Below are 26,304 nucleotides of genomic sequence, written 5' to 3'. Positions count from 1 at the left end.
GCCCTAGGGCTCAGGACGAGATTCTCATCTTTTTTGTTTTTACACGATATAAATTCACTGTAGAGGGGAGAGGGGCTGTTGAAAAGTCTGAGCTGGGGGTCCACCAAAGATCTTAACCTAGAGGCCCTGCTGAAGGATGTGATTCGATTAAAGGCATCGAACTTTTCTGAATTCAGAATTCTTGGATTTTCTTCTCAGGGCATACCACGGACTCATACGCATCGACCGCACCATCTATTGCTTGGGGGGCCACGACGGCAAGCGAGTCCTGTCGGCGGTCCGCGCCTTCAACCTGGACGACCGCAGATGGACGTCCGTCGCGCATATGCAGAATGCTCGCTGTTACGGTGCGTTCGCCGCCCTGGGAAAGTCGATCTTCGCGTGCGGCGGTTTCGACGGATACGGGAGGACCGATACCTGCGAGGTTTACCAACCGGGTTCGAACACCTGGACGTCCATCTCGCCGATGCTGGAGAAGAGGAGCGACGCATCTGCTGCCTCTTGCGGAAGTAAGATTGAATCATCTTCTTCGTCAACATCATCATTTACATCTAAATAATACATACATACTCAACACATAGACCCCGCAGAGTCATCTGATGTGGCCCGCAACCACAAACTAAATTTCATAAAAATGAACTAAGCAACAAATCTTAAATTACCCGCGGCACATTCTCAATTCACTTCAGTGACTCGCGGCACATTTACAGATCATTTAAATGACCCACGGGGCACATGAAAAAAATCAATTAAGTAATCTGGGGCACATTCTCACCTCACTCAAGTGACCCGGGGCACATTTCCAGATCACTTAATTGACACACGGCAAAACCCCCGACCACTTCAACGACACGCAACACATTCCCAGACCACTTGAGTGGCCCGTAACATATTCCTAGAACACCCAAGTGACCCGCGGAACATTTACAGATGATTCAAATATAGACCAGGGGTACTGTTTCAAATCACTTGAGTGGTCTGTGGCACATTTCCAGATCACATATGTGGCCCGTGGCACGTTTTAAAACGAAGTAGCCCGCACTCTTCAAAAGTTTCAGCAACCTTGATCTAAATCTTGGAGGTTTCACGTGTAAAGCATGTACGCTCGTGTTCAACGTGGTCCAATACGCTCCGAAGTTGGTTATGGCCGCTTCGCCATTGGCAATGATCGTCAAATGTTGGGGGAGGGGGTGGTGTGAGAGAGAGAGAGTCGCCTTCCTTCCCGATCTTTCAATCCGTCTGGACACACTGTTTAAAGAACACTAACAGTCACAACATCGAGAGTGTTTTGGAAGCAAATATTCGCCAAGGAACATTGGGCGAAGCTGGGCCAGCGTGTAACCACCTTATGCCGCTGGTGCTCCGTTGCAGCAGGGGGAAAGGCAAACATTGGAAGCAAATATTTGCGAATGCCTATTGGGCCAGGTTGGACAAGATTGTGGCCCTAGCTCAAATAAGTGCGTAGTCGAGTGGTATGAAGTTTCCTAGGGCTGGTTCGATTCAAATGCCGAAACGGTGTAGGAGGCATCCCGAAAATATCTAATTTTGAACATTTTCCGTTGAAGATGCTGTTTTCGTCGCCGGCGGATTCAATGGGGTGCACCGCCTGAATACGGTCGAGATGTACAGACCCGAACGGGATGTTTGGCTCAGCGTCGAACCCATGAAATTCGAGAGGAGCGGGTTCAGCCTGTTGCATTACAAGTCCGTGATCATCGCTGTTGGAGGATTCGACGGACGTCACAGACGCAACAACGGTAAGACACGGTCCAGCGATCGATCATGTCCAATTTTCATTAGAGTTGCTTTATATAATGATAATGTTAACATCACAATGCAGAACAAGTGACTAGTGTTTCCAGTCCAGCGACTGTTTTGAGTGTGTCCGCCGCCGTCTAGGTCAGGACTGCAACTAGATGTTTGTCAACGGGGAAAGCGTGCATTTTCGTGGCCCCCGTGCAATGTTGAATAATTGGTTAGAAGGATGGATTCGGTGACCCCTTTTGATCCAAGAATCGGGAAAAACCAAAGCCTCCTAGAGAGACCTAGTATCTAGGAGGCTTTGGAAGAACCCAACCCACCCCCTTAATCCTCGCTTTGCTCTGGATTGCATCAATTGCCCAGCGCGACGTCGCACAAGGCAAAAGTGTGAAACACTTAACACGTTTTCTAAGCGCATTCCCCCTTTGTGCGCACAATTACCATTTACGCATTTCTGTAATGCCTAAGCGGGAACGCATTTGACGGGGGTTGCGCTCGCTCTCTATGCCCTTCGGGTGGTACGCAAGCCTCATGCGTATGTCTAGAGCTAAGTAAGCTTACTATACACATTTCTGGTGTTAGTCGAGCATAATAATAAACAAGTCCAAACTAAACGAGTATCCTACACATTTCTAAGGGGATACTTGGTTTTCTACGCATTTCTGGGAAACTGGGAGATGAGCAATCTTCTCTTAAGCATTCCTACGGAGAAAGTACGCAGCACACGCAAAGTCTGTTCCTCGTGAGTTCGGGCAAATATGGATTTTTGGGCCTCTTATATGTAGTCTCTCTCTCCCCCCCCCCCCCGTCATATGTAGTGTTGTATGCTCAACCCATGACCCGCGGGCCAAATGTGGCCCACGGAGTCATCTGATGCGGCCCGTGATACATTTCCAAACTACTTCAGTGGCTCGCGACACATTTGCAGATTATTTTAGGCTTCTAATAGCACATATCCAAATCACTTGAGCGACCCGCGGCACACCTCTAATCCACTTAAGCGGTACGTGGTTCATTTTCAGATTACTTAAGTGGCTGGCCGGCACATTCCCAGATCACTCGAGTTGCCAGAAGCATGCTTCGGGATTACTTGGCCCGTAATATATACACATACAGATCACTTTAGCTGCCCGTTGCATTTTCATAGATCATTCAAGTGGCTCTTGGCACATTTCCAGATTACTTAAATTGCCCACGACACATTTCCTGATCACTCAAGCAGCCCGTCACACACTTTCAGAGATCTTCTGATCACATTCCCAGATGACTTCAGTAGCCCGAGGCACAGTTTCAGATTATTCGAGTGACTCGCGGTAAATTTCCAGATGACTTCAGTAGCCCGAGACACAGTTTCAGATTATTCGAGTGACTCGCGGTAAATTTCCAGATGACTTCAGTAGCCCGAGACACAGTTTCAGATAACTCAAGTGACCCATGGCAGGATCCCAAACAAATGAAGTGGCACGCACTTTCCAAAAGGTTGAGCACTCTTGCTCTTCTAACACATTTCCAACAGAAGGGTGGTGGGGTTCATAAGCTTCCCATGTGTTTTCAAGGTGTACTTTAAAAGATTGGAAGGTTAGAAACCACTGCACAATTATCGCGTACATATCAATGGGACGAATTCCATGAAAATTTTCACACCCAACTCCCAGAAGGAGGTCACACATACGAGTTTCGGTGGAGTTGGAAATGATAAAAATCCTCGCCAATATAATCCTAAAATTACTTGGTATTGATTCCTGATCAGATGTTTCAGGAAGGTCATCCTCTCTCTCAGGTTCTACTTTTATCTTCTTTTTTTTTTCCGTAGTCGACTGCTACGACCCGAAGACGAATCGCTGGGTGAGCATAGCCACCCTCAAGATGGGCAGGAACAGCTTCGTGGCTGCCATCATCGACGGAGTTCTGTACGTTTCTGGTGGCAGCAGCAGTAAGTATTCACACCCGCCACACACACACGTTTACCTCTTTCTATAACGTCTTTACGAAAAATTTACCGATAAACAATTTCCTCGATAGGAAAATTCACCGACAACAGTTCGTCACTGTGACCGTACGAATGACCGAGTGAGTGAGTAATTCAAAGAGAGAGACACTATGGGTGAATGACCAAGTTGACAGTGTTATCCGAAAATTTAATTTTGAAAAGTAATCCCACTCGTCTCCAAAATTTTAAGGGTATTTTTTTTTTATCAGAGCGAAAAATAACTCTATCGAAAAAAAAAAATACCCAAAATTTCGAGGAGTATTTTCACTCCTCAACGGAATTCGGAGGAGTAAAATTGAATTATGATGCGTGAATCACATATAGATGCGCGTTTTGGTGTATACTGCGCATGAGCGAATAAGTGACCGAGTGAGTGAGTAACCGTGTGAGTGAGAGTAGCGATAGCGATGAGTGGGCGAGTTGCTGAGTGACATTCAGCGAGTTGCTCACTTACTCGCTTATTAGTTCACCTGCTCACCTCATTCATTCGCTCCACTTGATCAAGTACTAACTCCTCTACTTGTTCATTTACATAGGCGGAAACAGATTTGGAAGACTGAGGGAGAGGGCAGGGGCACAACGATGATGATGATGGAAAGGATGGGGGTTGGGGCACGATGACGTCAATTCACCATATATATATACATCTGCATTTTTTTTATTCGGCTTTGCCACTGACGCATCCATGGCCCCACCCCCGTATCTCCGCCTATGCTCATCCAACAACTCCCTGACTCAGTAGATCAATCACTCACTTGCTCATCCACTCATTCATTCACTATCTCACCTTTTCGATGAATTGTTCGCCATTTTACTTTTTTTGCGTGGCTGGGTTGTTGTTGGCGAACTTTCCGAATACACATTCATTCATCTCTACACTTAACTGACGGATATTCACGTATTTGAATACACGTGAAAGATATAGTTAAGTCTTTTCGTGCAGTATTTTGGCGGGGAATGAAATGGTATCTTCATGACAGGGCTGAACCTTTCTTCCCCCCCCCCCTTCCGCCTATAAGCACATTCCGTTCCGAACGCCGATCCATTAGTCGGAAGTTTGAACTTGATTGGCCCTAGGCGCCTACAGAGGCGAGTTTATGAAATATGATCGAAAAATAGATGGCAGCACTATATAATAAGCATTACACAGAAACAAACTTCACGTTAGATTCACAACACGTACATTCTAATATATACCAATTCGTTAGAAGTTCCGCAGGGGAATATGGACGAAGTGCATATATGGTTTGGTAGTAGTATGGATGACCTAGAAAGTGGGTAAGCGACAGTATGGGTGAGTTGGCGAGTGAGTGAGAAAGTTTGCCGCTTGTGGGCTAGAAGAATTTTGCCGCCCTCTTATCACATTCTAGTCCGATTTTCTTCACCACTCATTCCTTGAATTCACCGCCCGGTGCTGCAACCCGCTTGGCTCCCCAACACCTGTAAATACGCTTGTCTCTATAAGTCACTCTTCTGATCACTCACATTCTTGCACTCTGTCTAGGTTACTCTTTTGGGCATTTACACGCTTGCACACGCTGTAAATAACTCTTTCGTCGAGTCCCATGGTCACACGCTCTCTTTAGGTCACCCTTTCAGTAATTCGAATGCTTGCACACGAGCTAGATTACTGTTTTGGTCAGCCTCGTGTGCTCACATACTCTCAAAAAGACAACACTTTTTATTTAACCATGTTTTTTTTTTCTTCCCATTCAAGATGACGAACACTCGGAGAGTTGCTCGGAGTCATTGTTGTTATACGATGACCAATCGCCACCGAGAATAAGGAAGATACCAGAGAACATAGCCGGTCTACACGGTAGACGGAGTGCTGCTGCAGCGTGCGTCCTGGAAGGACCAGGACTTGGGAAACTGATAAGTGAAAGTGAGTCGAGCTGCTATATTGATAACGTCAATACTGCGAAATCGTTACTGCTAAAATTTGAGGGGTATTGATAGTACGTGCAGTATATGTATCGAAATATGTATCCAAAATGGAAACGTAGGCCATAGGACTTTTTTTGGCTACCGTTCCCCCGAACTCGTTAGGACGGCCCTTGTAACTCTTACAGCGGCAATCCCGAGATATCTCGTCAAACTTGATCTGCTCTATTTCAGTCACCCCCGAAATACAGTCAAACCTCGTTAGTGCGTCACCCGGTTAACACGTCACTCCGCTTTCAGGGTCACTTTTTGGAAGTCCCAAGTGTTCTCAGGCAGGAATTAACACAGCTATGGCTTACTCCGTTTAACGAGTCACTCCGCTTGCTAAGTCATATTTTTGCTCTCCGAGAGTGACTCATTAACGAGGTTTGACTGTATTTCGGGTTCTTAAAACGCTTTAATTTCGACATCGACGAGCCCAAGTAAGCGTTGAAGTAGTTTTCAACAGTCGAAACTGTTTTCCTCCCCCTCCAATCGATCACCCGCCCGTGGGCAGCAGTTAGCTTTTATTCAGAGTTAGATAACAGAAAGAGAAACTGTGTTCCCGCTCCTTTCAGCACACTAGAGGAAGATATGCCAAGTATATATAATAATACGAAAAAATATTTTTCTTCTAGAAAGCCACACACTTTATGGCAGGTATCTTTGTATCATAGTGAGGGAATAAAAGCGATGGGCGGAGTCAATTTTCTTGTTGAGGGGTGGGGGAGAAGCATTTATCAACTCACAATCGGGAGAAAACAATTCTTCTTGAAAATAAGTGGAAATTTGTAGAAGGTTGAGTGTTATTTCCAATATGGCAGTTATAATGCGGATCAGGAAGAGTTTAAAAAATGCTTAAAGGGTTATTGTATCAAATCCAAACAGGTTTACTATTGAATATTTGAAGTTTCTAACATTTCTAAGTACAGCAGTACAGATTTCAGTGGCCAGCGCTCTAACCCTACAGTTACCTTACTACTACTACCTTTGCAGATTTGGCAACATCTACTTTAAATATGTTTCTTTTACCGTTGCCAATTGGCAACTTCGTGTTTGGGACATTCATTATTCCCATTTTTAATTTACTTTCGAAAGCCATTCATAGGTGTCAGTAAAACTAAAAAAAGAAATTTAAATCTTCTGTCACCTGTCAAAAAAGGAAATCGCGCACTGTATGGTCGAAATGACTTATTTGCACTTTTTATTTTCTCTATCTATAGTTTGAACTATAAAAGGTAGTTATATATTTGGAAAGTAGTAATAATACCTTAACACATTAATTTTATATGTGATTTTACGTCCTCTTGAAGACCCTGTATAAGGAGTACAATTCGGAATATATATTTTTAAATATTTTTCCCAGCTTTCTAAAGGCTTCAATAATTATGGAAAAAAAAATCATGCATCGTTGGGTTAACGAATTTTCTTTTGGAATTTAATGCGTTTTTCAATGTAAAGTAGCTATTTTCAAAAAATGGTCGGTTGGCCATGAGTTGAAGACCCCTGACGTAAGGGAAGGCGAAAGCGAGAGAAAAAAAAATCTACTGTAGGCCTATTCACTTATCTGTGTACTGTCCCTTCCCCGGCTTTTCTTTCTTTCCCTTCTTAATTTTTTGCACGTGCACTAAGAGCTACCAGATCTATAGCCGATACTTCTAATAGAGATCGTCCGCATTTGTTGCCAAAAGCCTGTACGCGAAAGAGGTTAAATTCCAAATTCACTGAGAAAAAAAGGTCACTTACGACCGTAGAATTACAATGGGGAAAAAAAATGTTTTAGCGGTAGAGTTATTGGACTACCTGCATGACCGTTATTTCATCCAATGTTTTGTTTTTGTCTCGCCCAGGTATCGAGGAAGAACGTTCCGGGAAGCCAAACAAGAAAATGGACCATGAAGAAATGGATGTACAGAAAACATGAAGACAAAAGAAAGGAATCTCATTCTGTTGTATGAATAGTTGTGACGAGTGTTCTCTTGAATTAAGAAAGGAAAAAAGAAAGCACTTTTTTTTATTCTGATTCGTTATTTCTCGATTTACTCTCAATGACGTCAAACTCCATTCCAATATACATGGATGTAGATCAAAGACAATTTGAAATACAGTCACCGATATGTCATGTGTATGTTATGAGACGTGAAAAATCACAAACATACATTGTATAGTTTTTTGATGTCGCGCGAAATTTTACTTCGAAAATTTACTATGAAAGAAATTGGAGTAAATTTTATCGTGAATGCTATAATCATGATCCTGTAAAATATTTATATACTTTTAAATATTGTCTCGTTTCTCTCTTTGTTTAGAAAACAAATGCATACTCATCGGTGTTCTTCTCCTCGACAAGTTTTTATTTTCTGTCTGCTTTGCACGTAATTTTTCAAGCACGAAGATATTATCGTCATTAATCAAATAACCGGCTGTGTCCGGCTGAAGTTGGTTTACTGTGGTTAACGACTTCTCTCTCTCGAGGCGCGAACGCTAAGTCGGTCCACCCCTCACCTTAGAAAAAAACCTCTCCGCAGAGAGAAGTTAGATTTATATGCAACGCACAGGTACATACAGGTCCAGTACGGGTGCGGTGTATATAAATATACAGGTACATACAATTGCATCGAATTGTATATTTATATACACCGCACCCGTACTGGACTCTCAATCGCGAGGACCCAGGTTTGTATCCCACTGGCGGCACAGTAGATGATCGGCTGAAATTGGTGTTCCGCTGTTCCTGACTTCCAGCCGATCTCCCCGCTATAAAAAGCCTCGCAAACAGACATATAATGGCAAAAATATTCAATCATCACACTTTCACTCATACTTTGAGAAATAGATGGCAGCACATTAAAATTCACGCACAACCATAGGTACGCTCATTCAGTGTTACGTGCGCCCATGGACACTTACGGCACAGCTCATTCGGTAGTAAATAAATATGAAATGGAAGTTTTACTGTATAATTCTATCGATGTATGAGGATTAATTAAGTGAAAATAACTGACGACAGTTCCTGCCGATATGCGGTCGAGTAGGCATCCCCCATGGCTTTTCATTGAAGATCTAGGTGCGAACTCCGTCGGAGGAACGGTGGTGTTCTTCTAAAGTTGGTTTTCTGTGAAAAAGTCTCCCTACAGGAAGCAGCCCATGGGCGGATACCCCAATCACGTTAAATAAAAAAATTGTAGTATATTGGCATAGGGTGAAAGGGGACAATCTTCCCCCTCCAGTCCCTTTCAATATACAGAAGGGAGTATACGGAAGAGGCGAACCATCGAAAGTGTCTTTGATGATTCGTCCCTTCCGCTCAAGGAGCCGTATCCGCTTGTTTAGCAGGCAGACCTCCAAGACGATAGATAACACGAAAATCCAGGCATTTATCGTTTTCCCCTTCAAAATATGAAAAAAGATGGCAGCGCAGCACTATAATATGAAACGCACATAATGAGGACAACATAAATACGTTAGGGTCACGCATACGCACGCTAATTAGAGTGGGAGAGTTGCAATATGTACACATCCCAAAGTAGAATGTTTTGCATTGTTCTGCAACGAGGCCTTCGCTGACTGGGAATGTTCTGCGGTAAAAATTCCCATCACAGTGTTTTCTACACTTTTCTTAAAATTCCTCCGGGTTGTTCTGCAGTAGAACTGATTGTTCTGAGACGTACGTTGCAGATATCGGCATATTCTGCTTTGGGGCGTACACGTAATACATCAGCAACTTGTAAAACATAACAAAAGTAATGGATAAGCAATCATGAAAAACCATTTTAATTTGTATTATCATCCACACCAATAACAATACGCACCATAAACACTCTCACAACCAAATCGCAACGGAAGACAATTTTTGACTAGTTACATGTATAACGACGGGTTTATATTTTAATGAGATTCAGAAGGCGTTGCTCAACGTTGAAAAATCCATGAGATTCTGGATAGATTTCGAATGTATAACACCCAAGTCTTACAACAATCGAGAAAATCCCGATTATAGGCACAGTCGAACTCGGTTATAAAGTCCCTCAATTATAACGCCAATATCGGGGACTAGAATAATGTAAATTGAACCTCACTTTCAACATTAAAAAAAAAAGGAAATGCAACAACTTCGGAAAAAAAATCTTTTTTGTTTCGATATAACGACTATAGGCCCTAAAAACAGGGTCCGTTACATTCGCCCCACCCCCATATGCTCAGGGTAGCATTATGCTGTCACGATAAAATCTCAGTGTCTAAAAAATTCAGCCTCTTTCACAATGACATTTTTACGAGGCCTTTCGAATGCCATTATGACTGAGTTTAACTGTATACAGATACGAAAAAAATAATAAATAAATAAAGAATTGCGCAGCTCTGGGATATTCCGGGTGGGTGAACACGGCAAAAATCAAGTAAAAGGTGGGTGCATGTCAAGCGCCTAAGGCAAGGAAAATTAGCAGAATAGAATACGCAAATTTTGCGCTGCCCCCTAGTCGGTAAAACCATAAATCCGCCACTGCTAAGACAGCTGAAGAACTAAATATTTTTAGAGGTCAGAAGTGATTTAAACGAGTGACCTAAAGAGTTTGCATGCATGTGAGTGAATAAAAGAGTGGTCCAGAGAGAGTTTGCAAGCATGCGAGTGACCAAGAGACCAGGTCGATGAGTGATCAAAAGAAGACCAGAATGAGAGAAACGAGGCAAAATCTGCGATATAGCCATAGGCCAGACGTCTTCAATCATTTTCCAGTCACGAGTACTGCCCGTAGCCATCACCAAAACAAAAGCACCGTTAAGACAAGTTTAAAATACGAATGCGTGAAATGGCGACGATTTCAATCTTTGAATGAAATTCCTCCAAAGCGTTTAATTGAAACGTTGATCAAGTGCTTGCGAGCGCGAAATCGGACACGAACATCGAGCACTCTTGGTACTTAAGGGAGCACCGTGGTGCATGAGAGTGACCCAGAGAGCGAGGTACCATGTCGATGAGCGATCAAAAGACCAGAATAAGAGACAGGCGGAAAAACCATAAACCCCCTCCACTGATCGCAAATGACTTCTATTTTCAGCGGGTGTCAACAAGCAATTTAGGCCACAGGAGCCAAAAAGGAGATGGGGAGAAGTAACTGTAGGAATGAGAGGAGAAAAAATATCCCCCCCCCCCCGCACACAATACCGTTAGATAGGGTAAAAAAGGGGAGGGTGGTATATATTATTTTTCCCCTTAGTGTAATTTGCCAATGATTGGAAATCCTTATCTCATGACGTGACCGAGGTTGCCGAGGTTGCCATATTATGAGGACTTCTGGTAATGCACGTATCTATCGAGTAAGTCAGTTGCGACCCTAGGTTTCATTCGAAAAATCGCTTGCTCTTTGACGTGTTCTATCCCCCCCCCCCCATTTTGGTAATAGATTCCCAGGGACACCCTGTGTATTGAAATGCATTCACAGCAGTGTGACTAGTTTTTTTTTACTTCCGAAACCGCGTTGCGATGAAACAAGAAGGTGGTATATAACCTTCAGAATTACCCGGCGATAAAATGACGTTATTTTCAGATCTGTAGAACGAGATTCCTTGCTCCATGGCCTTCAGGGCATCGACCGTTATCAAAACGTCGCAGTCACTCCTCATGCCGCTGATGACATCGCTGTCTGTACCCGGGAGGGCGCTCGTCAAGTGGATGTGGTTCCTGTTCCTGCGATGTAGGCCCTCGTGCCGTATGCTCTGCAAGCTCCTTCTGTATGTCCCGTGATATAAAATCGGTGGCACGGTGTCGTGAGTGAGGGCCGTCATCAAATCGTCTTCCTTCACGGGAATGGAATGCCCCTGTGGGAAATAAAGGAATGAATAGGTTACAAAAAACCATTCACAGGGTACCTGCACCAAAAGCTGTTAAAAACAACGAGCTTCTAAACGCCATCTCAACGGATCTCAAGTGATATGCCAATATGCTGCCGGCTGCTTGAGTGACCCGAAAAAGTGCCGCTGGCTACCTAATTGTACTGCACCGCAGGTCACTTACGTGATCTGTAAATGTGCCGCGGGCCACTCGGATATATCAAGTGATATGCTAATATGCTACGAGCTGCTTGAGTGATCTGGAAATGTGCCCGGGGCCACAGAAGTGATGGAAACTGCACCTCACAAGAGGGAATCTCGCTGAACTCTCTGAGAGTTTCGGAGATCGATTTTTTTCTGTCACTATAAATATACTCAAAAAATAAATTCAATAATAGAAAAGATGAGAGTGGGGGCCCCTCAAGGGGTGGCCCACGGGAAGAACATATGATTCAGGGAAGGTCATGCCCGATAACTGAGAAACACTGCTGTTTGTTCACTGACTCGAGAGAGCGAAAACACACACACACACACGGACGGACGGGGCAGTCTAAACCCAGAGGCACACCATAGTGAGTGACCACTGGGAAAGATTTTGAAATGGGAAGGGTGGATTTCAAGGACCGCTGCGATGGAGATATATGCTGTTTAAATTTTGGCGCCCTCACTTGCCCACTGGGCAAGTGAGGCGTCTAAACAGCGTCCGGGCAAAGTTATTAGGGGTCATTCAAGTATTACGTCAGCATAGGGGGGCGAGAAGGGGGGGTTTCTGATTTGCGAACTTTTGATGACAAAGGGGGAGGGGGGTTTGAAGGTTGCTTACGTCCTCAACCACCCTTTTTTAAGATATGAACTATTCTGATCTGCTGACAAAATGTTCAGTCATAATGTTCTAATAAATGTTCAGTCATCTTTGGATACATAGGCCTATATACTATTTAAATTTCAGGTCACCAAGTTATGGGGCCCTCTACCAATTTATTTTCGCTCAGTTCTTGAATATTAATTCAAGAATCAACGTTTAAACATTCGGACCTTTTTCTGCCATCTATCGACAGACTAAGAAGACATCATTCAAAAAATTAAACCGATTATGAAACAGCTGCTGCCATCTGATATTTATAAAAAAAAAACTCGTATCTATGGACCCACCCGGGCCTCGCCCCCTACATTTTGCAGCAGGTTCCCCAGGATGGGGGTTTTTCGCAGGACCCCTCCTTTATATTAAATTTATAGGGTGAAAAACAAAAAATGATGGAAACCATGTGAGGCCCCGGGCTGCAGCTCTGTCAGTCCCACTTTTGTGAGGGGTCATGCCCCGGGGGGGTCTCATGTCCATAAGTGACCCCACCTTATGATATTTTGTATAGTACAGTCGAATCCCGTTATAACGAACTCCAAGAGACCGGAGAAATCACTTCGTTATAAAGGAATTTCAGGTTGTTTGCATTGTTTCTATGTTGTTATTTGAGGGATTAGAAAAGTGTTCGTTAAAACGAGATTTTCGCTATAACGGTATTCGTTAAAACGGGATTCGACTGGTACAATAAATTTTGAAAATAAGTAGGAAATACGTAGTCTTTTTGTTTCCGGCTAAGTATGGGATTACCATAGCATCACTTTGCCTAGGGGGGCCCATGATGTTGAGACGGTCCTGAATAGAACTCGGACTAGCGGGGAGCTCAATAAATTCTAGGCCATTGGACTGGAGGCCAATCTTATTTGCTAAATTTCCATTCAGTATAAATTCACTGAAAAAATCAATTCAATACGTATAAAGGATCTTGCTTCTAGATGAGGGTCGAAGACTGGTAGGGCTCGCCGAGAGGGGTCTGGGGATGCCACGAGAAAAAAAAAATATACTTCAAAGGGGGCCACGGGCAAAAAAAGAAACGCTGATCTAGACAGCCATTGGCGCATTTTTTTTTTTTCAAGTGACGCTTTTCAGGGAGCAGTTACATCGATGGCATTACGAAATCGTCACGAATATTCCATCGGAGCATGAATTGCAAATTCAACACGCCGGGCCGCCATGTTTGTTGACATAAAAATTCGTACGGCTTTGACCAGCGGTGGAAAAAAAAAAATATCCTGATAACATGAATTTGCTGCCATCTATAATTTAGAAATGATACTAGTCGATAGTTTTTGTTTGCTTTCTTAATAATAGGTGACAGCACGTGTCGTATTTTGTTCGTGATTCATTAATGAAGTTCGCGAATTTCTGGATAGATGGCAGCAGGAGCAGAAGTATTTGGATATTGGGTTCAAATTGCATCACTGTAGTACTAGGCTGACCATATTTTAACATAGGAGAATTTGCGATCTTAAATAAATAAAATGGACTTGAATACAAATAATACAAAATCTCACTATAAATAAATGGACTTGAAAAAGTCTGGGTGGGCAACAAAAAACGATGCCCCTTCAGAACCTCCATATACACACATAGACAGGCCGTCCATAATTAAAATATCCTGCTTTAAAGTAGCCTACAGGCAAAACTAGTCAGCAGAAAAGTGTGAAATTTTGTGGAAGATTTCATGAAGTGATGGGAATTTGTTTCATGGGGAAAAAATTAGTTGCATGCGTAGCACCCAGAGGGCGTTTCACTTTGAATACTTGCAGTAAATATGTAAATTTAAGTGATGTCACGCAGTAGCTGTTATGAAACCTAGAAACATTCGTGGAGATCTTGTTTCTCAATTTGTTTGCTGCTCACAATGACGATAAGTTTACGAGATCACGCTTTCTTGGTCAAATTGTTTTACCAAAACAGCAATTCCGCAGTAACTGCTCTACAGAAATATTGGACTTGGAAGAGGATTCGAAAAGGTCCAATGAGTGTAAAAAACCTTCGAAGTAAAGTATGATAACAGAATTTGAAAACACAGGATCCTTGGCTGTTTGTCCTGGAAGAGGAAGAAGACCAGTTTCTATAGATGCAATACAGGTTTTGCTTCAGGTGGAAGAGGACAGATCTTCAAATTCTCGTGGTAGTGTCAGGCGTGTAGTACAGGCGTTGGATAGGCCACGTTCAACTGTCCATAAGATCATGCGGAATATCCTCTGTTATTATCCACACGAACTTTCACTTGTGCAGCGGTTGTTACCACATGATTATGATGCTTGACTCCAGTTCTCACTGCAGTTTCTAGCTTGCATTGAGTTGATTCAGAATGGCTTTGGAATATCCCCTGGACAGACGAATCACATTTTTACTTGGATGTTGCAGTCAATACTCACCACTGCCGAATTTGGGAACCAGAAAATTTGTATGCTATCTTACAGGTTCCGTTGCATTCACCAAAGGTGACGTTTGTTTTGAAGTGAAAGTTTGTGGTGTGGATTTACTGCATCATTTACTCTTGGTCCCTACTTCTACGAAGAGTTACGTTCTACAGGTCCAGTGACATGTTTGATCACCGGGAAGTGATATGCATTGCTGTTACAGAACGAAATTGTTCTGGTTCTGCAAGCACGTCACTGCGTTGCAGACACAATCTTTTTGCAAGATGGAGCTCCTCCACACATTGCAGTGTGCGTTAAGAAATGTTCTTAAAACACATTTTTAAGAAGAACGTGCCATTAGCCGGCACTTCACTAATCTATGGCCTCCCAGATCCGGACCTTAATCCATGTGGTTTTAGACTTTGGGAGGATTTGAAACATCTGGTAAGTCATGACAATCCCAGAACTTTACTTACCTCAGACGAAGAATTTCACACCAAATGCTGAACATTTCCCCGCACACACTTCGATCAGTTGTGGAATATGCCATCTTGCAATTTCACATAGTATCTGAAAATGATGGCTATCATGTGGAACAGGTTTTGTTGCAGTAACAATTGTAAGTGCTTAACAATTGTTGAAAATGTAAACGTTTGTCTAAATGTTTCATTCCTTAATAAAATGCTCCCTGGTTGCGACATGTACAACTGATATTCTCCCCCCCCCCCCCCCTCGCAAAACAAATTCCCATTACATCATAAAGTTCTTCACAAAGTTTCACACTTTTCTGATAACTGGTTTCACCTGTAGTCTACTCTAAAAAAATAGGGTCTTTTAATGGATGCCCTGTATGTATAGGCCACCCGAACAAGTCTTTCTGTTGGGGGGAGGCTTGTATCTCTGCCCATGCTTCTGGATGAGGGGGCTCACAAGGGGAGGAACATGATTTAGAGGGGGGGGGGACCATGGCAGAAAATAGAAAAACACTGCTGTACTGTAAACTGAATTGTGAGAGCGAGAACACAGATGAACGGGTCAGTCTAAACGCAGGGGGAAAAGTGCCCACAAGGCACAATTTGATATGGGGTGGTGAAAGGCGGTGGGAAAACTGGAATTAGTGGATGGTGCAATAGAGGGTAAAATATATGCTGTTTAAATATTGTTGCCCAAGGCAAATGCCACAACTTGCCATAGGGGCTGTCTAAACACCATCATAGGAACATGGGCAAAGTTATTTTTCTGGAACCTTCTACAATGCTATAAGTAGGTACTTGCTTGCGACTGCACACTCTTAGTCTCCAAAATGGGTGGGATGCAGTTTAGACCCCTTCAGAAAGTCGCCAACTGTGGCACCTCGAAAACGTTTGTTTACCTTCAGTCTCAACTGGATTATACTGTCTTCTCGGTCTGCTAGGGCTTTATTCCAGCTTAGGGAAATATTCTTGCCATGTATCCTGCTTAGTGAAGTGATATTGCCATGTTTCTGGTTGTGGTGCAAACATAGTTGATAATTACAGGCCAGGGGCAGAGGCTCCCTTTAATGGCCAGAGGAGCGAAGCGACCAAGCCCGAACGAAGTTTGGCCTACAGGTGCAGCCACTGATTTGCATATTCGCATGCACCTGTTAGTCATTGGACGAAACGTTTTCTGCGCTAATGCATTGCGAACTACGTGTCATTTCACTTCCATCACGCGTTGTTGCAGGATGTTCTGCACGCAGTCATGTTTCAGCACCAGTTTTTTAAATTCTTGACGGTGTTAAATGGCTTCTGTTGGGCTGAGGCCTAGTAATTTCAACCACTTAAGATTTTAATTCCGTATTGTCATGATTTTTAAAATTTGGTAGTATGAATTTACCGCTCATTCAATTCCATTAGATTATTTCGATTTATTATGCGCATTTTGAGTTATTTACGTGTTAGTGTCCTAAGGATAATTTCATGTGCATGTGGCCCAAGGATTATTTCTCTTTCTAATGGATTATTGCTGTGCCATTCAAGATGGGGAAAAAAAACTGATGAGTGGTAAAAAAAAACTTTATTTCCCTTTCTCGGGGTTACATTAGACTCGGCGCCAAAGCAGTGCCAAGAAGGGTGCTTATACTGCTTTTATCACCCTCAAGTGATCTCCAAATGTGCCACGGGTCACTTAAATGTACTGAGAATGCGCCACGGGTCATTTAAGCAATATTTAAATATGCTGTGGGTCACTTGAGTGACCTGTAGCTGCACCGTGGGTCACTGAAGTGATCTGGCACTGTGCAGCGGGTCAGTTAATTAATAATACAGGAATGCATGGCGGGTAACTTAAGCAATCTATAATAAATGTGACGCTTAGTTCATTTCTACAAAATTAGGTTCGATCATCAGAATACTCTGAGGCCCACATTTGGTTCGCGGGCATTGGGTTGCGCGCATAAGGTTCCTAATTATCTAATTATTAATTAATTAATTTTTGTAGATACCTGATTAGCTCGGATCTTGAGTGAACCGGAAGACGCATCGATATGGAGTGAGAATCGTTTCTTGTCGTTCAGGTCGACAACGCGTCTGATGTCATCCTCTGTGTATTTTTTGAATTGTCTCAGCCCGAGTACTCGAGACACTTCAACGAAACCGGCATCGTTCAGCGCTAAACCTTCTTTACTGGCGCCATGTCTAAGCAACCACGAAAGACATTTCGACAATTTGACATCGTCTTTCTCCATCAATCACGTTTGAAAGGACGAAACTCGCAGACGCGTTTGTGAACGATAAACATAGACGGCTGTGACTCAACTGTCTTCTGATTCCGATTGAATTATGCAAAGCTGTCGGCTGTAACGACCAAACTGTCTTATTAATGTCAGCATATGTAGCCGAAACAAAAACAAAGTCCACTATCTAGTTCAACCAACTATGTGACCATACATACAACCCGTGCTCATTTTCACTAAAACGATGACTCAGCCGAATATTAATTATTAAAAAATTGTTCTGTTCAAGGAAAAATGGGACGATGCATTTAAATTGAAACTGAAGTAGCTCCCTTTTTCTTGTTTGCCCAAAATCGACTTGTTGGAAATCATTGGCACCAAAAGATTACCGATTTACTTTTCTTTGCACTACATGAAATTTAGTCAATTCAGTAATGATTGGGATGGTGTCATCTAAGGGCGTAGCGAAGTGTGTGTGGGGGGGACTTGGAGGTCTTCCCCCCCCCCCGAAATGTGAGAATATGACCGAAAAAAGGGAAAAAGATGGCCAAATTTGTTTTTCTATCACTTTAGTTCCTCCCATCGAGGAGAAATAAAGTATGTATTCTCCTCTAAGGTTCCTCCCCCCATCCCGAAATGAAAGTGGTTCCTCCGAATGAAAATTCTGTCTATCCCCCGGGTGCAGGCTGACCATAATTTTTCGGGAGAAATACGGGACATTGGCATTAAAAATACGGGATAATATGGGACATCACCAATTATCGCCAAAAACGACGCCAAAACCAAACAACGTTGTCAAATATTATTGAAATTACAGAAAAATCACAATGGCGGGAAAGGATGCATAATGAAAATTGCAGTGGATTAAAATGTACTCCTCGAAAAAAAAACGTTCACCAAGGCAAATGTGAGAGATTAATATTCTCATATATAGTTGTAATTATCATAAAATAATTTATGAGTTGAAAAATAATGTCAATCTTTGACTTCAATAAAGAATAAAAAGTAGGCTTCGTGTGAAATACGGGGAAAACCGGGACACTTTTGTCAAAAAGTCGCGACGACCAAAAAAACAGAAAATACCGGGTCTGTCCCGGGAAATACGGGACGTATGGTCACCCAACCCTGGTGTCATCTGACAACCGATGGAACTCTTCACATTCTCAGAAATATATAGCCATACATTTAAAATCTGCAATTTCAAACGTGCCAAACAGTCAACTACTTAAACTACATTTTGATTTTTTTTGCCATGAGAGTCTTTCCAGCCATGTAATAAACCTAATTTAACTACACCAAGACCACAAGAAGGCTCTAGGAACATATATATATGGTGAAAATATAATAAAAGTTAATTAATTAACTATATGTTTAACCTATGAGCCAATAATCATTATTAAGCAAAAAGTTTAAATAAAACCCCACAAAAAATAGAAATATTGGTACAAACAACTTTATGAGATCTGTTGTATTAAACATAAAAAATTAACATACTCTGACTAGGTTTTTAGAGCTAATAAGAATCTCTGATGAACAATTTATACAATTTTATGCACAGCTGAACTTCACACAGTAAGTCTCCTGGCTGCTGCCGCTGTCATCACATAAGTACAGAAATATAGTTTCTGTAAGGACAGAGCTCTGAGGAAGAAAATAAAGTCCCAATGAATACGTTGCTTTAGATCCTACAGTAAAGTCTGAATCTTTGAGATGAAGGATGTGGGGATGACTGCATAATGCGGAGAACGTCTTTGGTGTTGATGCTGGGTTGGATATGGTGATCCGCTAAAAATTCAAAGACAACACCGAAATTACAATCACTGCAGAAAAAGTTAGCTTTCACATTGAAAATTCATTACAAAACAAAATTTTATAAAAAAATCGAAGAATCGAATCCCTTTTAAAAGCGAAATTTTAAAAACTTTCAAACAGCTCAACTAATTTGGTAATCGAGGCAACCACTAATTGGCAATGATAAAAAAAAACAGTACAGACTTATGTGAGGGTGGTTTGACCATGAAAAAAGGTCGTTTTATAAATCCCAAGCCCATATGATAATGCCAAGAAGGCAGTGTAAATAATGACAATTTAAAAAAGCATACAATGGTCATACAGATAATGACTACTGTTATCGTTACACATTGTAATATCGTAATGACTTAATGCTCAAAAAATAAATATTCAATTCAAAATAAATTCAGATAATGACTACTTTACTGCACACCAACTCCGGTCATATATTGCAATAAAGCAATTTCCAACCAGTGGAGTTGGGTGGGAGATGAAGGTGCCATCTATATATCAATGGTTGCCCCAGCCTCAGAATGTAAAGAACTTGTGATTCTGATGTTCTTTGGCTGAATTCAAACTTATGAACCTCGATGGTAACTTTCATAGTGGAAGACCAGCATATTACCACTGTGTGTGTTTCATTCAGGCACCACAATAATGACTAGAACCCCCACTATATAATTTATTAATATTTAATTATTCATATCTTTTGTTCTAGGCAACATATTCTTTAAAAAATTTAAATAAATGTTAAAATTAAGGGTCAGAAAATTTTTAAACAATAAGACAAATATTGTATATGGTCTACAGCAATGCTTCGCAACCTTTGTGAGCCTGCAGCCTAGTTGATTGCCTTTTTGTGAGTGGTACAGCCAGTCATGCACAGGACTAATGTGAAACAAATGGGTAAAAATGAAACAATGAACCTTTCACAACCTGTTTGACTAATGTCAGGGCGAGGTTCCAGGCCGTGGCCCTGCGGTAGAGAAACACTGGTCTACAGAGACCAAAATTTTTAAAGAATTATGAATTGGTCACATGTCATTTCACAGAAGTCACGAAATCTTCTAACATTTTGCCATGTGAAAACTCCAGCATTCACTGCTATTTGCCATTTCCCTCAATACAGTAGAATCTTGATATAACTCAACATTTATTATTCTATTTGTTGGAATAATACTGAATTTTTTCAAGGGGAGAAACCTCTCTTACTTGACACAAGATGAGCTAAACCCTGCTTAAGTCGACCATGATTCATAGTGTTATCACAACTAATTTTTCGAAATTGCCAGTGGATTGGCCACTTAATATATTTTTTCACGACATTTATTTATATTTCAATAATTATTCATCTCATTTTTTCTTGTTGCTTTTTGGTCAGAAATATACTGCATCATACCTTGGGGATAGAGTCACTTTCCCCTTTTCTGGAAAGTGAAAATTCGATCTGTGAACAATGAACATCACAGAGAAGCCTGGATGATATTTGAAGTTTTTGAGTGAGAGATGGTTGGAAAAGCTGTATTGAAATTTGTAAGTTAAAAAAGATGAAAATTTTCTCAATTTTTGGCGACTGCACTGCTCATTCACATGTAACAAATATTTTGATACACTTATGTCTTTTCACATTAATTCAAGATTATTCAGGAACTTTTCATAGAAAATTACAGTTAATATATTTTTTTAATTTGTAGATGATAGAATGGAATTTTTCAACTGTGTATAAGTACAAGTTTAACACAAACGATGTTTGAAAGTTGTGAGGGTTATATCAAATGAAACCTCGCTAACTTGACATCTGCTTAATTCAGTATGTTTATCGATACTTTTGAAGAGGTTTCACTGTGCATTACACATATATATGGCTTCAAAACATCCCAATAACTAACACAAAATAAATAAGTCATACAAAAATAACAACTTAATGAATGATAACATATATAAGTTTGAATAGTAGAAAAAACACCTTCACAGCTTCTTTGTAGCAAACCGTTTTCATCTGAAAAGCCTTGGTGATTAGCGGCTTCTGGCAACTGATGACCAACAGCCACGAGTGAAGGATTTCCCTCAAATTCTGATCAACCAGATTGACTCGAAAAAATCTATCGGGTAAATAATAATTTGATAATAATAATAAAATGATAAATAAAGTAAGGAGATTTGGCACCTGAATAAATTGCAATGACTTCTTAATTTTTCCTGATACTGACTATTGTTATTTTACACGGTTTTCAGTCAATTTAAAGCTCCTGTAAAGGTAATTTCCATAAGATGTATCTTAAATAACTAGATCTACTTAATATATGCTTGTGACACGCAGTGCTGTTTTAACTCATGGACCCACCTGAGTGAATCCTGAAATCTGGTTCTCAATTTTTTGAGAGTAAGCATGTTAATCTATAGGCAGTCTTTTCTAGACAGGTAAGGGTGGGGAACTCAGAAAAATCACTTTGCCCAGGGGGCCCATGATGCTCTTAAGTTGAACATGGTGACACATATAGCATGCATTACCAAATTAAATTTTGAGGAAAAAGTTTAAAAAAACCATTGTCTGATAAGTATGAAGAAAAACTTGAAAAAAAAAAACTTATATAAAGTTGGATTGTGTCGGGGTAGTACTTGACTGCGGTACTATCTAAAGGCATGACCTGGGGCCTCAAGAGAAGAGAGTGTCTCACAAAAATGAGATCTGGTTGAAGTTTTCAAGAATTTGCCAGGTAGAGCCTCAGAAAAATCACTTTGCCTGGGAGCTCATGATGCTTTAAAGATGGCTCTGCTTGACTGAGACTGTGTGTGAAACGCTTACGAACTTTTTTATTTACAGTCAATGCACAATTTCATGAACTGACTCGTTGTTATGACCAAATCATCTGGTATTTCTTTGAGCGTCTTTCTCATTTACAAACTTTTTGATTTCACAAACGAATTCAATTTGTTGACTGTATCTACTTCAGAAAATGTGATGTGATATCAATTTTCCTCACAAAGGATCAGGAGAAGGGGGTGGACTTGAAAATATCAAGTCCTAAAGCAAATGAATAGAAGCAAGACTATTATTTACAATGCCTCATCAAGTAATAGTTATTTTATTGCATTACAAAGGGATGAATATTTTATGCTCCGTTATCCCTGCACTAAGTTTCTTGGCAAATAAATTGAAATATACACAACTAAATTTTCCCCCAACTTCTTCTTGTTGACATGTAGGTCCTCAGCTGTACTTTTACTGCGATTTCAGGACGAAATAACTGGGGTTTCTAGATTCCCAAAAAAAAAACAACACTTTATTTCATTTATTATCCGAATTCCCCACAAAACCGCCATGTCTCTTTGATACAAAACATTCCCACTCTCTCTCCCCACTTTTTCGAATATGTCCCTCCTTTTCTTCTCTTGAACCTTCTTTTACCTCTTTTCTTTTCAGCCTCATTCCATGCCTTTTCTCCTCAGCCTTACAATATAATACAGTAAAACTCTCATATAACGATGCACAAGGGACTGAAAAAAAAAAGTATCATTACACAGGAATTTATCATAACAGATGAAATATTCTGTGTCTCCCGATTTTTACAGCATGCCGACTAGTGCAGGGGGAATACTATAAGTTTTATTTGAGTGGCTTATTTTTGCAAAGCAACTTCACAAATATTGTGGCCATATACCTGAATGGCAATAAAAATATTTAATTATTATTATTCCGATATACAAACGACAATAAAAATATCTACTGTAAGTTAATAGGAAAGATGACTGAAGGGAATTTTTTTTTTTTTGTAAAAACGCCAGCAGAATTTATAAATAATATTATTTATTCTAAATTTAAAAAAAAAAGTTTTTCTTGAGTTTTATATTACGTTACATTATAAACATTGCCCTTGAGCAAAAAATAGATTTTTAACTGATTTAAAAAAAATGTTCATAAGAACTAGAGTGGAGTCAAAAAAAGAATTAGAATGATGAGAAAATAAAGGTTATTAGATAGGCCACAGCTTTGAATTAGGTGCAAAAGCTAAACTTTTGAAGCTGTGCCTTTATATTGTGAAATTAGAGTAATTATGTTGCATAGCACTCATAAGAGAAGAATGTAAGAAAATCCAATACGTACCCTACTCCAGGAAGAAGGCACCTGGTAGATAACGATAATTCTTGAATACTGCAGGAGCTGAGGACAAATGATTGTGAAGGATCCAGAGTAAGCTCTGGAGAATCTGAGAAGCAACATACCATTCGGCTTGAATGATCACCTCTGTCAAAGGAAATGAGAATAATAATGAGTAGCATGCTTCAGTAGATTTCCAATCTGGTCTATGGAAAGTTCACTGACCAAAAATTCATTGACGGAAAATTCATCACTAGGAAAATTCACTGACAAACAATGCACTGACAACAGTTTGACACATTATCAGTAAATGATACAGTAGTTAATGAGTGAGCAACAGAGTGATAAGTGTTGGTGAGTAAGCAAACTAATGAGTGAGAGACCTAGTGAGTGAGTGGCAGATCCTAGGCAAGATCGTCAAGATCTAGATCAGATCGTCAGCAATGCAAACCAAATTGATCAACTTTTCCAAGTTGCAAGTCGTTAGTTTTGCCAACATTCACTACAATGCAAGGGAAATTCATAGGCGGAAAATTCACCAACGACAGTTAGACACATGTCAGTGAGCCAGTAAGTGAGCAAGGAATGACTGAGTGAGTCAGTAAATGATGCATTAATTAGTGAATGAATGACAGAGTGGTTAGTGTTGGAGATTAAGCAAAATAATGAGTGGGTGACCTAGAGATATACAGTAAGTGACATAGTGAGTGACCAAGTGACTGAGTGTACAACAGAGTGAGCGACCTAATGAGTTGATGATAGAATGAGTGACCTAGTGAGTGAATGAGTGAGTGATCTATGGAGTAAATGAGCAACCAAAGATCAAGTGAGTGACTCACATACTGAGAGAGCGATCAAGTGACATAGTGAGCAACGTTGAGTGAGCGGCCTATGAAGTAAGTGAGTGACCCGCATACTGAGAGAGCGATCAAGTGACATAGTGAGCGAAGTTGAGTGAGCGGCCTATGAAGTAAGTGAGTGACCTAGTGGGTGAGTGATATAATGAGCAATCTAGTGACTGACTGAGTGACCTTGTGAGTGAGAACGCGCTAGCTAGCTCTAGTGACTTGGCCAGTTTAACTCATTCATTACTCGCTCAATTAATTTTCTTAAGTGATCATTTATTTACTCGTTCATTCACTCACTCAATTGCTCATTCCTTAGCGTATGCACTTGCTCATTTGATCATTCATTCACTCATGTCAAACTGATGTCAATGAATTTTGACAGCGATGAATTTTTCAATTGGTGAATTTTCCTGGCGATAATCTCCATAACCAAAATGTCTTCAAAATCTTCAGCATCTGATTGGGAAAAGAAAATGATACAAGCGCTCACCTCATTATCAAAGAGGAACAAGTTGTCTGACCAGCAGTACAGGACAAATCAACCCTCTGAACAACAGATATGTGAACGGACCATGCTTGGATCGGTTTCAACATGTGAGGATCATCATAGATAAAAAGGAAGAAGCTTTTAGTTTTTCCAACTGGACCACCTGAAGCCTACATGTTTAAAAAAAGTTTAAAATAAACTATTTGAATAAATTGTGGTAAAATATACATGGATCTTGTCGGCTTAGTTACATTTTCCTTCATAATTTTTAACCACCTCAAAATTTCGAAAGTTCTTTTGATGATCACTGACTCAGTTTTCATAGAAACTGAAATCTGGAATTTGGATTATATTTATGAAAATTTGTCTCATTAGACAGAATAAAAATCTCATTAATTCAAGCTATTAAAAGTGTGATGAACATTTCACGACAGCCAATATTAGATATGTGTAAATTTGCCTGTATACCAACCGCCCATTCATATATTTTTCCTGTAATACCTCTGAGAAGAAGGAAAAGAAGCACGCATTAAAATGCAGTAACTGAATGAAACATACTGCATGTACTGATAACCAAAACTGGTTTAATAACTGGTAAATGAATAATAACCAGTAATAACCAGTTTCTATATACCAACGGCCATACCATGCTAAAAACACCGGTTCTCGTCCGATCACCGAAGTTAAGCAGCATCGGGCGTGGTTAGTACTTAGGAGGGTGACCACCTAGGAACACCACGTGCTGTTGGCATCACTTTTGTAGCCCGAGTGGCATGGTGGTAAGATGCTCGTCTAACACCCTGAAGGTTGTTGTCAGGGCCCTGGGTTTGAACCCAAGGGAGGATATAGATAAGATATTTCCCCTAACGCACTCGAGGTGACCACCGATAGACAGCGCCTTCACTTCCAACCCCTCTCACTGATGGCAGTAAATTGCAATATAGCCAGAGTTGGTGTTTGGTGAAGTAGTTTATATATACCGGAATAACGATATAAAACAATAACCCGTTAATATAACCAGTTTGGTCGACAACCAAACTAGTTTTGTGATAGACATCATTTATGAATGAAATCCAGAAACATGTAAATAGATTTTTTTGTTATACAGTGAATCCTCTATAATGGACACTACTAATATACAGGGTCTTTTTCAAAAAGAATCATCCAATTAAAAAAAATCATAACTATTCCAACTTTTAATCCGTTTTGATAGAATAATGTATACATAGAAAGAGGAAAATCTTGAGTTTCATGCATTGCTGACAGGTAGTGCTAATGCTCTTCCTTCAGCTGCCACTTCAGTGTTTGTTAAGATGGCGACTGCACAACAGAAATTGTTTTGTGTTCTAAGCTTCACGAAGTGTGAGTCCGTAACAACTTATACAATATTAAAAAAAATATTTTAGTCTTTCTGTGCTAGTTATTGAGAGTTGAATTATGAGGTATTAAATATACTAATTAAAACTGTATCAATGCTGATTGCTGAGAGCAGATTACATACATTATGGAACAAATTTGAATATATTTTAGTATTGAAAAACTGACAAGTTTTATTTTTGAATATCAATCAAAATTAAACTTCAATACAGTGATACTCCGACTTACGCCAGTAATTCATTCTAGGATTGATGATAAAAGTCCAGGTGAACA

The 26,304-nt window shown here is 40.6% G+C and overlaps 2 protein-coding genes and 1 non-coding gene across 5 annotated transcripts in view; 1 reads left to right on the top strand and 2 right to left on the bottom strand.

The window, feature by feature from the left end:
* Positions 1-9,432: 9,432 nt before the first annotated feature.
* Positions 9,433-17,513, bottom strand: Tpt (tRNA 2'-phosphotransferase). Its single transcript, XM_089238547.1, has 2 exons — positions 17,199-17,513; positions 9,433-11,491 (listed from the first exon to the last, which is right to left on the bottom strand). The coding sequence occupies exons 1-2, from the start codon at positions 17,439-17,441 to the stop codon at positions 11,135-11,137; spliced, it is 600 nt and encodes a 199-aa protein (XP_089094673.1). The 5' UTR covers positions 17,442-17,513; the 3' UTR covers positions 9,433-11,134.
* Positions 17,514-18,864: 1,351 nt separating this feature from the next.
* Positions 18,865-26,304, bottom strand: part of LOC149089441 (nephrocystin-4-like) — a 40,155-nt gene continuing 32,715 nt past the window's right edge. For all 3 annotated transcript variants that reach the window (XM_089238546.1, XM_089238544.1, XM_089238545.1), the window contains exons 26-29: positions 24,658-24,824; positions 23,326-23,466; positions 21,187-21,322; positions 18,865-19,214 (exon numbers count right to left, since the gene is read on the bottom strand). In XM_089238546.1, the coding sequence (XP_089094672.1) occupies positions 18,978-19,214; positions 21,187-21,322; positions 23,326-23,466; positions 24,658-24,824 (681 nt within the window). In that variant the 3' untranslated portion in view covers positions 18,865-18,977. The remainder of the gene's footprint in view (positions 19,215-21,186; positions 21,323-23,325; positions 23,467-24,657; positions 24,825-26,304) is intronic.
* LOC149089442 (5S ribosomal RNA) lies at positions 25,287-25,405 on the top strand. The gene has a single exon (XR_016193800.1). It is a non-coding gene; the product is annotated as a 5S ribosomal RNA (ribosomal RNA).

The sequence above is a fragment of the Pholcus phalangioides genome, unplaced genomic scaffold, assembly GCF_987345545.1.
Source record: "Pholcus phalangioides strain wild (caught in Gottingen) unplaced genomic scaffold, Ppha-v1.0 ptg000002l_1, whole genome shotgun sequence".
NCBI lineage: Eukaryota > Metazoa > Arthropoda > Arachnida > Araneae > Pholcidae > Pholcus > Pholcus phalangioides.
Note: the sequence above shows the minus strand (reverse complement) of the source record. Positions and strands in the feature narration are given on the sequence as shown.

Bases quoted from the DNA above. Each gene is read 5' to 3' on its own strand.
- Tpt (XM_089238547.1), bottom strand. From the start codon at position 17,441: ATGGAGAAAGACGATGTCAAATTGTCGAAATGTCTTTCGTGGTTGCTT. The intron at 11,492-17,198 runs GTATCTACAAAA...TATTTCCCACAG, and splicing joins TCAAGATCCGAGCTAATCAG to GGGCATTCCATTCCCGTGAA.